At 40.5% G+C, this 11,553-nt stretch overlaps 1 protein-coding gene and 1 non-coding gene across 3 annotated transcripts; one reads left to right on the top strand and one right to left on the bottom strand.

The window, feature by feature from the left end:
• Window positions 1–1,282: 1,282 nt before the first annotated feature.
• On the bottom strand, window positions 1,283–2,573 carry LOC133725670 (zinc finger A20 and AN1 domain-containing stress-associated protein 6-like). 2 transcript variants are annotated; one of them, XM_062153015.1, is made up of 2 exons: window positions 2,415–2,573; window positions 1,283–2,251 (listed from the first exon to the last, which is right to left on the bottom strand). In XM_062153015.1, exon 2 carries the CDS (start codon window positions 2,025–2,027, stop codon window positions 1,533–1,535), a length of 495 nt encoding a protein of 164 aa, XP_062008999.1. In that variant the 5' UTR covers window positions 2,028–2,251; window positions 2,415–2,573; the 3' UTR covers window positions 1,283–1,532. The 2 variants fall into 2 exon arrangements, with proteins under 2 accessions (XP_062008999.1, XP_062009009.1); XM_062153025.1 differs by having other exon boundaries at window positions 1,283–2,156; window positions 2,415–2,565.
• Window positions 2,574–3,005: 432 nt separating this feature from the next.
• Window positions 3,006–3,166, top strand: LOC133727653 (U1 spliceosomal RNA). The gene has a single exon (XR_009855330.1). It is a non-coding gene; the product is annotated as a U1 spliceosomal RNA (small nuclear RNA).
• The last annotated feature ends 8,387 nt before the right edge of the window (window positions 3,167–11,553 follow it).

The following is an 11,553-nucleotide window of genomic DNA, read 5'->3' as shown; positions in this document are numbered from 1 at the left end:
AATTGCAAGCCACTGTTCAAATTTGATTTCAGCCACAGTGATGGTCATAACTCACAAGAGGTTCACTTCCATACTAAAACCAATCCTGGGCATGAAATAAAAATAAGTTGGTGGGAACTCGAACAAACTGATAGTTAGAGTATGAAATGGCAAGTACAACACAAAACTGCATCGTTGTGAAGCATCAATCATCACCACCAAAACTAGCATGAAATGGATGCAAATCAGGTTCATCAAAAGAAAATCAGTCTCTCAGAAGGAACTCAAAAGAAGGTGATAGTGAGTGAAAACAAGCAATGTGTCCCCTAGAGTTCATTTCTATCAAAAGCAACATGAAGAAGGTGATGCTCGAGTGAAAACAAGTACAAGCAATGTGCCCCTAATGTTCATTCCCATCAAGAGCAAATGGATGAAATATAGATAACCAGGCCTGGAGCATCCCCACACCCCAGACAGAAGATAATGACCCCATTTAGCAAATGATGAGGACCACGCCCAAAAACAGAAAAGGGTAAACCAATGCCAGATCTTGGTACCCAAGGAAAACTCAATGCTCACAAACAAAACCACCAACCAAACAACCAATATTTAACAAATATATGGGTGGGGAGGAGGAACCACAAAGCAACTGAAATCTTCAGACAAGGTTGTTGGAACTTGGGAGGTTTGTTTTTCAGTCACAATGAATCCCTGGGCCACTGGGACATAGGCTTCCTCTAACAGTGGACTATTAAAGATCGCATTCCGCACATAATTTGGAGAATTAAAGGACTTCATGCAACATACATTACAAATTGACTTCTACAGAGATCATCATTTGACTGAAAAAATCTCAGAAACGGTTACCTATGTATTCAGGAAGTACAAGCAACACAGTATATGCATGTCCCCTGTTTGAGTATATAAGTATGAAGCTGCTTCTTGACCAAAAAAAAAAAGTACGAAGCTGCTTAGCTCACACATCATCAAAAGAATTAAATAAGTTCCTAAGAAACTAAAGCTGCATGACAGGCTAGCTCACAATTAGTACAGCATCACAATATCAAACGCCTTAGTTTTACCATTCATTATGATTCTTGGTTCATTTGTGGGAGATCTCAATAAAACATATAATGCCTTTACTATAAACTGCAGTCCAAACTCATAGAGCAGGTATTATGTCAGAAATTAGTTAATTCATGTAAGAGATCACCACCAATACCAGCAAAATGCTTCAGAACAGAACAATGACCTTAGAAAGGAACAAACAACAGAAACCAAGGTACCAAAAGGCAACCAGCAATGCAATAAATGGGCTGAAATTTTAGAATTAAGATTCTGGAGAATACGAAAATCACATAGATATAAATTACCCAATTGTTCTAGAGCTAATCTTATTCGGCTACACCACAATCAACAGACTATACACAAGAAGCAATAATTATCGAAATATAAACTTATTATGTCAAACACCAACGTATACTCAGCAATACTTCATAAGGTAAATGAAGTCGACCAGACACTCAAGTTCCGCTCCATGCTTGTCTTAACGATCATATCTTATCAATTTTATCAGCCTTGATGACAGGGTTTGCCTTCGCAATGGCATCTTGTCCTGCACTCTTGTAATCAAACATGCAGTTATGCGAGTTGGAGTACCGATGCAGGGAGCAAAATGTATCACCACACCTGCACTTGAACCCCGTGAGGCCAACCCGCTTTCTACAAAAGCTGCACCTATTTGCAGGTCGCTTCTCGGGGTTTTCCGAAGTCGCCCCTTCTTCAACTTGACTCTGTCTAACTTCTTCAACTACTTGCTCAACATGGGACTTGATCACCACATTTTTTCCACCTTCCCCAACCTTATTCTCCACAATCGTGGTACCCTCCACCGATTGTGTTAGTAAAAAGTCCTTGTAGCATTTGGAGCACATGTCATTAGTTTTGGCACTTCCAAAAAACCCACAATTATTCACACAAAGAATGGGAGCATTTGAGGCCTCAATGCCAGTCTCATCAAGCTTTCTCTTCTGTGATTCTTGCTCCATTATTGGACACAAAGAAATCAACCCACAACAATCTCAAACTCCAAAACCCAACAACCAAAATCCAAACAGCCCCACAAAACTACAACTTCTTAATCCAATTTACCAAAGATTCAAACTTTACCTGAAAATCTGACCAAAAAAGCAAACCCAGATCAGCAAGCAATTCACTTGAAACCGGTCCAATCCATAACAGAGGTCTCAGACTCCAGCACAGACAAACCCCCCTAAAAAGTCAAAACCCCAATTCAGATTCAGCTCAAAACAAATCAAAACAAAAACCCCAATCAAAACCAAACCAAAAACTACAATTGAACATCCGTGCATGCAGATCATCTAAGATAATAGAAAAGAGAGAAAATTGAGGGGCGGGTTTCCAGATCGTGATACCTGAACGGACGGCTGTGATTCTCCGGAGCAGAGAGAGGTGGTTGGAGTTGTGGGGATTTGAGAAGTGAGTCTCAACTCATCGAACTGATGAGAGGGTGGAATGGAAAAGGATGAGGAGGAGGGTGTTGGAAACTTGGAATTGAAAAGGAAAATGTTTTTTTTTTTTTTTTAGGAAAAAATTAAAAAAAGGGTTTTGTTTGGGTGTACGCGTGTGCTTCTCAGTTCATGTTGCGGTCGGACTGACGTGGACGTTTGACGGCTCCTCTGTCCTTACCCGATCCAATCAACCCATCCTTTTGCTGCTGCTGCTCTTTTCTTATCAAAGGAAAATACATATTGGTCTTTTTCATCAAAGAAAAATACAATTTGGTGTTTCTCCAATCTCTTTCTAAAGTTTGTAGAGCAAATTTACAGATTTTTGAGAAAAATATCAATATTCGTAAATTTGTAAACATAATTACCGTCTTTTACTCTAAGGCCTTGTTTGGTTCATGGAAAAGAAAGTAATTCATTTTTCTTTCCCATGGGAAGAGAAATAAAATTTTCCAACAACTTTCCATTCCAATGTTCAGTAACATAAGGAAAGTTATCAGACTTACCTGGACGGGGTCAATGAGCGATCAAAAAGACTCATGGCCTAGACTTGCGACCTCCATTGCACTTCGGAGGGGTGCTTGCCTATGGTCTTCTTAAGTAGAAGCTCCAACGTCATAATTTCTTACTGTGGGGGCTTGCGTTCGCGCAGCCTCTGTAATTTAAAAAAAAAATAAGGAAAGTTATCAGGAAAATTGTTAAAAAGTTTGTCAATAATGTAATAAAATAATATGTTGTGAGTAATAAATGCAAGGAAAGAAGGGGGGAAAGTGATTCCTTTGAGATTTGGAAAGAACCACTTTCCCTATTATTTTCCCTTCCTTCATGAAACGATTTCCTTTCCTTTTGCATCCCAAACACAGGAAAGGAACAAGTTTCCTTTCTTGATACTTCATTTCCGCGAACCAAACGTGGCCTAAGAGCAACTCCAATAGGTTCCTTAAATTTTTTTTTCTTTCTCTATTTTAGGGAAAAATAAGCCTCTTTTGCTCCAACAGATTCCCTATAATTATAGCCTCATTTTAGGGATAGTGAGGAAAGAGAAAACCAAATTCTCTAAATTTACAGCAATCTTTAAAATTTTAAGGAAGAATTATGGAGATTTTAGAGGTTGCTGTAAAATAGGGAATCTGTTAGAGTTGGAGAAGAAAAAGAGGCTAAAGCTTTGACTTTTGCTTCTCTATAATACAGAAATTATAAGGAAGCTGTTGGAGTTGCTCTAATATATGTAAATTTGCTCCATATAGCTCGAGTTTGAACGTCAAGTTCGCCTCATTTTTAGCTCATTAGAAATCGATTTTTTTAAGTTTTTCTTGAGTTCGGCTCACTTTTGACTCGAATAGAAGTGAAAAAAAATTCTTACTATTTTATATTCTCGACTTGTTAATTTCATAAACATCTCATATTTAATCATAAGACCATTTGAATTAAGTTTGAGACTCATTTTTTTTTAGGGAAATGAAATCAGGTTCCATTAAATATATCAATGACGTCTCTCCGTCAAGCTAGAGGGATTCGAAAATCCCTCATATTACAAATCAATGCAAAAATCAGATTGCGCAACACATATAATCCTTAAAACAAAAACCAAACTACAAAAGAAAAATGCAAAAGGTGAAAACCCCTACACCTATTCAACCTTAAATCAGAGTCACTGACTGGACAAGCGTTGATGCCTAAGACCATCCTGGTGTACATCCCCACTCATCAACCAGCAAATAGTTACAACCAAGGGCAGAACAAAGTGAGAGTACTTATTGAAAGCAGGGAAAAAACTCAGCTACCTCTTAACAGCCCATAACAGGCCCAATCCAAAAGATGAAGAAAAGGCAAAAGGTCAGCCCAGCAGACCAAACTGGCCTACTAGCCCACTGCCCTAGACCCATCCCAAGCCCTAGTTTGAAGCTAGGGTTTCCGCTGAGAAAACCAGAGAGCGGGCTCAAACTAGTCCTGCACACCTCCATCACCGCCTGAGCCAATTTCGTCGTCGTCACCGACCCAGAACCTTATGGTGAATTTACTAGCTCTGATGGAAATCTTCTTGGATCCCTCTTGCCTCTGCCTTCGGCCGATGTCACTTTGGCATTCGCAGTCAATTTTAAGGCTTTAGAGTTTTATAATTTTGCTATGGGATTTCTTTCTATCACTTCAATTGAAGACTTTGGCGAAAGATGCAGCTCAATGGTTCGCTTTTTACAACTCTAAAACGGAAATCAATGACCATCTTGCCTTTTATTAGGTTGAGCTGATGACGATAAGATGGATTCCAGTTCTTGCCTATGCAGTGGATTGTTATGTCCCATTCAGTATGAATACTAATCGATTCAGGCTTTCTTCTAACTTTGAAATTGGGACACTGAAAAGGATCACACATGATTGTATTTGGTCTTCTTTGTTCAGTACGATGGCGTCTGAGGTTAGCGATCAACTTTTATTTAATCATTTGCTACAGTGGAAGGGATGACCCAAACAAGAACCATTAAACATTTGTTAGTCTCACTCTAAAAAAAAAACTACTGGTAGATTGTGAAAGAAATATGTACAGTCATAGCTGTGAAAGAAGTGACTTTGTGGAGGCCTTTGAGCGTATAAAATAAAATGGAGGAATTGCTTTGGAAGGAAGTTACCAATACCAGGCCATAAAGGGAACATGTAGACATAACAAGGAGAATGAGCATGCTGGTCAAATAAATGGTTACGACTAGGGATGTCATTTGATTTGGTAATAACCAAATTGACCGAATATCAACCGATGTTTCAAGTTTGGTAAATCGACTTTTTGGTAATCGAAACTGATAAAACTCCACCTTTGAAAAAATTCTCAAACCTTGATGGTCATGGCCATCGCTAGCCTTGTGGCTAACTGTCTCTTTCTTCTTATTGCATTCGATCCGTCGCTTGGAATGCCACCTTGGATTGGGATCCCTGCGGTTGTTGTCTGGGATGACAATTCTGGTGTTTTGGTGGCTTATCTGATGTCGAGTTTTAACCGCATGGATTTGAGTGGTTCTGCTTCGAATGGACGTGACTGGGTCTGAGATTGAGATCGTTCAACTGGCGCTGTTGATGGGGGTATGATTGGTTGATGGTGTTTGGGGGCAGAAGGTTGTCTGGGCCTCTGCTGTTCATATTGGTGGCGGCACACCGACTTGGTTGTCAAGCTCAGAGCAGTCTCGTCGGTGAGGGCTAGTAGCGGAGACTCTGTTGCGACTTTCTAAAGGTTTCCGTCTGGGGCTTTTTGACCTGAAGTGTGTTTTTGAAGATGATGGTGTCGATCTGGAGAAGATGGAGGACGACGATTTGGCTTGGTTTACTTTCGTTGGCGATGCCGGAGTCTAGCTGAGTCGACCTAGTCGTGGTGGCTTGTCGGTGGATCTACGCCGGTGCTTTAAGGCGAAGATGCGAGTAGGAGGCGACGGTGGTTTGAACGCTAGGGTATCCTTAGCAGGTATCCCCAATGAGTAGAAGCTATAAACTTGGCCGGCTCATTGGGCTAGGGTTTCTTTTGGAGTGGGCTGCCTCTGTTGTAGGGTTGTTGGATTGGGTGCAAATGATGGAGTTGAGGGTGGAATTCCACTCTCTTTTCCTAGTATTTTTTAATCTTTACATGTCATAAAAGATCTAGTATCTCTGTTGAATTTTTATTTACTTTAGAGTACAAGATTTTTTGTTAGAATAAAAGTGAGTGGACTTTAAAAAAGGTGAGTGTATTGGGGGTATTCAGAGCTTGTAAAATATGTTTTTGTACTATGTGAATTGGCTCTTTTTGATGATCCCATAGAAGTTGGTCAATTTTGTATTGCTTACTGAATTTTAATACAGTTATTAATCTCCTCCAATAAAAAAAAAACTATTTTTCTCTCTACGTGCGTGGAAATTATAAGGGTAACATTATACGTGGGAAAATTCAATTTGACAAGCACGTTACTTTTTTATTTTTTGTAAGGGAGCTTCTATTCATACCTTCAAAATTGATATTTGGACCTCCCCACTTAATAGACCTCAAACTTACTTTTACAAATAAACTAGTATGCTATCTATACCTCCCTAATTTTCCCACAATGTCCATCCCCCAATAAAATCAACAAAAGTTTTTTTTTCTATTAAAACCTCCAAAATCGGTAGTTGGACCTCCTCTATTCCCATTACTAGAGTAATATCCCCCAGTTCAACACTACTGAACTTTCAATAAAAATCTTTGATTCTCATTGAAACAACGAAATGAGCTAATTGATCTAAGCTGGAAGCAAAATGTTCTAAAATGATTATAAACTAACGAATATCAAGAAGTGTCAATCCAATAACTGAACGTTCAAAGTTAACAAGTAATGCAATCATAATTAGATTGAACTGGATTAAACTGAATTTCATAACACCTATAGGATCAAGATCTCAGCGCTTTTTTTTTTTTGAGAGAAAGGAGGTCATAACTTTATTGAACTTTTGAAAATTACATGGAAATAGCTTCAGCTGCTAATGCAGCTAGTAAAAAAGAAGGAGAAGAAAAATAAAAGAACTCGTGCAACTCAGTGCAAGCTCTTGTTGCCATAAGGTGTGCAACCTTATTTGCACTTCTGTTAATATGAATCAACTGCATATTGGATTGACTTTCCAACACCAGTCCAAGATCCTCATATAGCCTACCCAAGACAGAGGTATTAATTCCAACCCTCATAGACAATTGCCTCTGCATGATTTGACAATCTGTTTCCAAGAAAGCTGGAACGAAATTATTATCAACTGCAAATTGGACTGCCATAGAACAAGCTAACACTTCTGCATGTTCAGGAGACAAAAGGCCAAACAGCGGTCGACCTCCCCCAGCAAGCATCAAACCCTGATGATCCCTAATAACAAAACCAATGCCTCCATTCTTTGTTATGTGATTAAAAGACCCGTCGATATTGATCTTACACCATCCCTCAGGTGGAGCAGACCAACGCTCGACCCTTACTGTACGTACAACCCCCACCTTCATGTTGTAAAATCTGAAGGCACTCAACCTAGTCAAGCACTTGATTAGCACATCACTAGCAGGCAGACTGTTATTTTCCCAAACTCTACAATTTCGTTCCTTCCATACTCTCCAAAGCAGATAGACCAAGTCGCCCAAGTCCTTCAAAGCTAGCTCAAAAACGCAATAACTGAACCAATCTAATAATGTGGAATTGGCAATACGAGGACTAAAACACACCTGAGTCAAAACTCCATTAGATTGCACCAGTTGCTTAGTGTAAGGGCAATCTCTACAGATATGCAATGTTGTCTCCAAAGCAGAAGAGCACAGTACACAAACTTGGGAGTCCAGTTCTACCCTTTTCGATGCTAGCCTCTCCATTGAGGGTAGTATATTATGACAAACTCTCCAGATATGCACCTTGGCAGAGTTAGGTATAGTAATTTTCCATAACTTTTTCCAAAAATTCACACCAACAGACAATTGGAATGGGCTTCTAGAATTAGAAGACGAGAAATCAAACCTGTAAGTTGTTTTCACAGTAAACTTGCCATCTTTCTCCAACCGCCACACAACTCTATCTGGAACAACCTTTCTGCTCAAAGGGAGACGCAAAATAGCTTCTGCCTCAGCTAAAGGAAATAGACGTCTAATCAAGGGAACATTCCATAGCCTTGTATTAGTAATGAGATCTCGGACCTGTCCAACCTCTTCAATTGCACCATTGTTCCCCAAAGGTTTAAACTCTGGCACCCCTGGCAGCCAACAGTCAGCCCATATATTAGTGGTATTTCCATCACCAATCTGCCAATAAGAACCTTGCCGTAACAGTTCTCTTGTGGAAAATAAGCTTCTCCATGAAAAGGAAGGGGTCGCATGAGGAGTAGCTAACCAAAAAGAAGTATCCGGAAAATATTTGGCCTTGAAAATTCGAGCAACCAAACAATTAGGATTGTTCACCACCCGCCAAGCCTGTTTGGCCAGCATTGCAGAATTAAAATTGGACAAACTTCGGAAGCCTATCCCTCCTTCCTCCTTAGGATTACACAGTGCCTTCCAAGTTTTCCAATGAATCTTCCTCTTATCAAGAGAGTTTCCCCACCAAAACCGAGCACACATCTGTTCTAAGTCATCACAAAAATTCTTGGTTAATTGAAAAACACTCATCGCATGAGTAGGCAGCGCCTGAGCCACAACCTTGATGAGTATATCCTTTCCAGCTCCACTCAACAATTTACCTTGCCAATTAGCTAGTCTTTTTGCCAAGTTATCCTTAATATATTGAAAAGTAGAGGTTTTCTTCCTCCCAACATAAGTTGGCAGCCCCAAGTACTTCTCGTGAGACTCCACCTCCTCAACCCCCAGAAGGCTAGATATCTCTTCCTTCATGTAGTCAGAAACGTTCTTACTAAAAACCACCGAACTCTTGTCAAAATTAACCAGCTGACCAGAAGCCCTGCCATAAGTCTCAATGACATCTTGAATTTGATAACAATCATCTAAGGATGCATTTGCATAGAGCATGCTATCATCCGCAAAAAGTAAATGATTAACAGCAGGAGCACCATCACATACCTCAATCCCAGGCAGAAAACCGAGCTCCTGTTTTTGTTGAAGCAAAGCGGAAAAACCTTCAGCCCCAAGCAAAAATAAGTAAGGTGATAAAGGATCACCCTGCCTCAACCCTCTACTAGGAACAAGAAGTCCCCGAGGTTTACCTCTCACCAAAAAAGAATATCTCACAGAGCATACACACTGCATCACCATGTCAATCCAACTGGAAGCGAATCCAAATTTCTCCATGACCTTTCTAAGGAAAAGCCATTCCATTCTATCATATGCCTTGCTAAGATCGAGCTTCAAAGCCATAACACCCTCACTGCCTCCCCTCTTGTTGTGCACATAATGGGCCACTTCATTAGCCATAAGGATATTATCTGTGATCAATCGCCCCGGTACAAAGGCACTTTGGAAAGGAGAAATTAAAGTTGGCAAAATCACCTTCAATCTGTTAGCAATAACTTTCGAACAAATCTTGTAAATAACGTTGCATAAGGCAATAGGCCTCAATTCTGACACATATTCCGGATGAGGCACCTTGGGGATGAGACATATATGAGTAAAATTAATTTGCTTCAGTAGCTGACCTGAATGCACAAAATTTTGAACTGCTTCAGTAACTTCCAGTCCAATCGTTTCCCAATAGTGCTGGAAAAATAGAGGAGGCATCCCATCAGGACCCGGAGACTTGGTAGGATACATTTGGAATAGAGCAGATTTTACTTCCTCATAAGAGTATTGAGCACACAATTGCTCATTCATTGTTGGAGTAACACATGGTTGAATAGCATTTAGAGTTGTCTCCATAGCTTCCACATCTATATCCGAGGCAGTAAACATAGAGTCAAAGTAATCTGTTATCACTTTCTCCATCCCCTCGTCATCTTCACACCACTCACCGTCTGCATTATACAGATGGTATTCTTCCTTCTTCTGTTGGCCGTTTTCCGGTGAAAAAAACCGGTATTCCGGTCCCCTTCTTTTAGCCAAGCCACTTTAGATCTCTGCTGCCAAAAACTCTCTTCATGGGCAAGGAGAGTTTGTAGCCGTGTGAACAGCTGCTTTTTCTCCAACTGTACCGCTTCAGATAGCTGTACATCAAGCAGCTCTTTGAGTCTTGCTCTAATCCCGAGCATTTGTTGCTGCCTTCCTTTGAAGGCCTGTTTTTGCCATTTATCCAACTCCAAACGTGTTCGTGTGAGCTTCTTAGTAATTTGAAACATCGATGAGCCAACAATGTCAGTGCACCAAGCCTCTTTTACCACCCCATCACACTCTCCATGCTGTAGCTAGTAAGCCTCAAACTTAAAGCGACGGTGATGTCGCTGTTTTGGCAAAGGAGCTGTACTGGCTTGTAACAGAATCGGAACATGGTCCGAGTCGCTTGGTGGTAAATGCTTTAGACGAGCATAACTGAAAATGTCACACCAAGAAGGCGTGCAGACTACTCTGTCCAATCTAAGCTGCGTCTCCGAATTCCACCAAGTAGATTGAGGGCCAGAAAACCCTAAGTCCAACAAGTCACCATAGCCTAGGGCATCCCGGAACCCGCGCATTTGCTGTTCTGATCGGACTGGCCCCTCTATTTTCTCACTGCTGTTGAGGATTTCATTAAAGTCCCCAATGACAGCCCAAGGTAATGAGTCAAGGTCCCTTAAGTCCCTTAGCAATTGCCATGATCGATCCCTATTTGCAGTGCGCGAATAGCCGTAGAAACCCGTCAACCTCCAATTAGGGTTTCCGGCTCCACAATCAATGATAAGGTCAATATGATGTGCAGAAGACGTACCAGCAGTCGCCTTCACTTCGTCACTCCAGAACATTCCCAGTCCTCCCGACTGTCCATCACTTAACACCTCACAAGAATTAGGAAACCCTAATGCGGCTTGAAGTGCCTTGAAGTCATTCAAACGATTGATCTTGGTTTCACAAAGGAAAATAATTTGGGGACGATTCTGATTGATCAGATCCTTCAGCGCCCTTGTTGTCGTGTCATTGCAGATCCCTCTGCAATTCCAACTAAGAATCTCCACATCCATGGCAGGAGAGAATTTTGCTTCCTAGAAATCTAGAAAGTAAACCCTAGCAGAGCAATACTAGGTCGGTTGATTCTGCAATTCAATTGTTCTACATCAAACATAGACTGACTCAACGCTTAATAAGTCCCTAAACTTAGGGATAGATCAGTTAACAACTTAACACAACAATCCAACTTTTAATCAAAAATTGGCATATATGGATATATCTCTGTGGCATTATAACAAGGAAAACAAAGTAAGGTCTCTGGTGATCAACCACCAATGAGTTTTAACCCAACCCGTGACTTAAAAAAAAAAAAAATTGCAGGTCATGGACTCATGGCTACTCGGATCCACTACCTCTTGATTGAGCTATTGCGCAAAGAATCAACTATCTAATTCAAAACCCCTGCATTGAATCATAACCCGAGGTATTACACAAATTTGTCAGATAATTCAAGACATGCAGTGGTCTACTAGCTGTCATTTCTATAATTTAAAATTTGCGTTG

The sequence above is a fragment of the Rosa rugosa genome, chromosome 1 (genome assembly GCF_958449725.1).
Source record: "Rosa rugosa chromosome 1, drRosRugo1.1, whole genome shotgun sequence".
Taxonomy (NCBI): domain Eukaryota; kingdom Viridiplantae; phylum Streptophyta; class Magnoliopsida; order Rosales; family Rosaceae; genus Rosa; species Rosa rugosa.
Note: the sequence above shows the minus strand (reverse complement) of the source record. Positions and strands in the feature narration are given on the sequence as shown.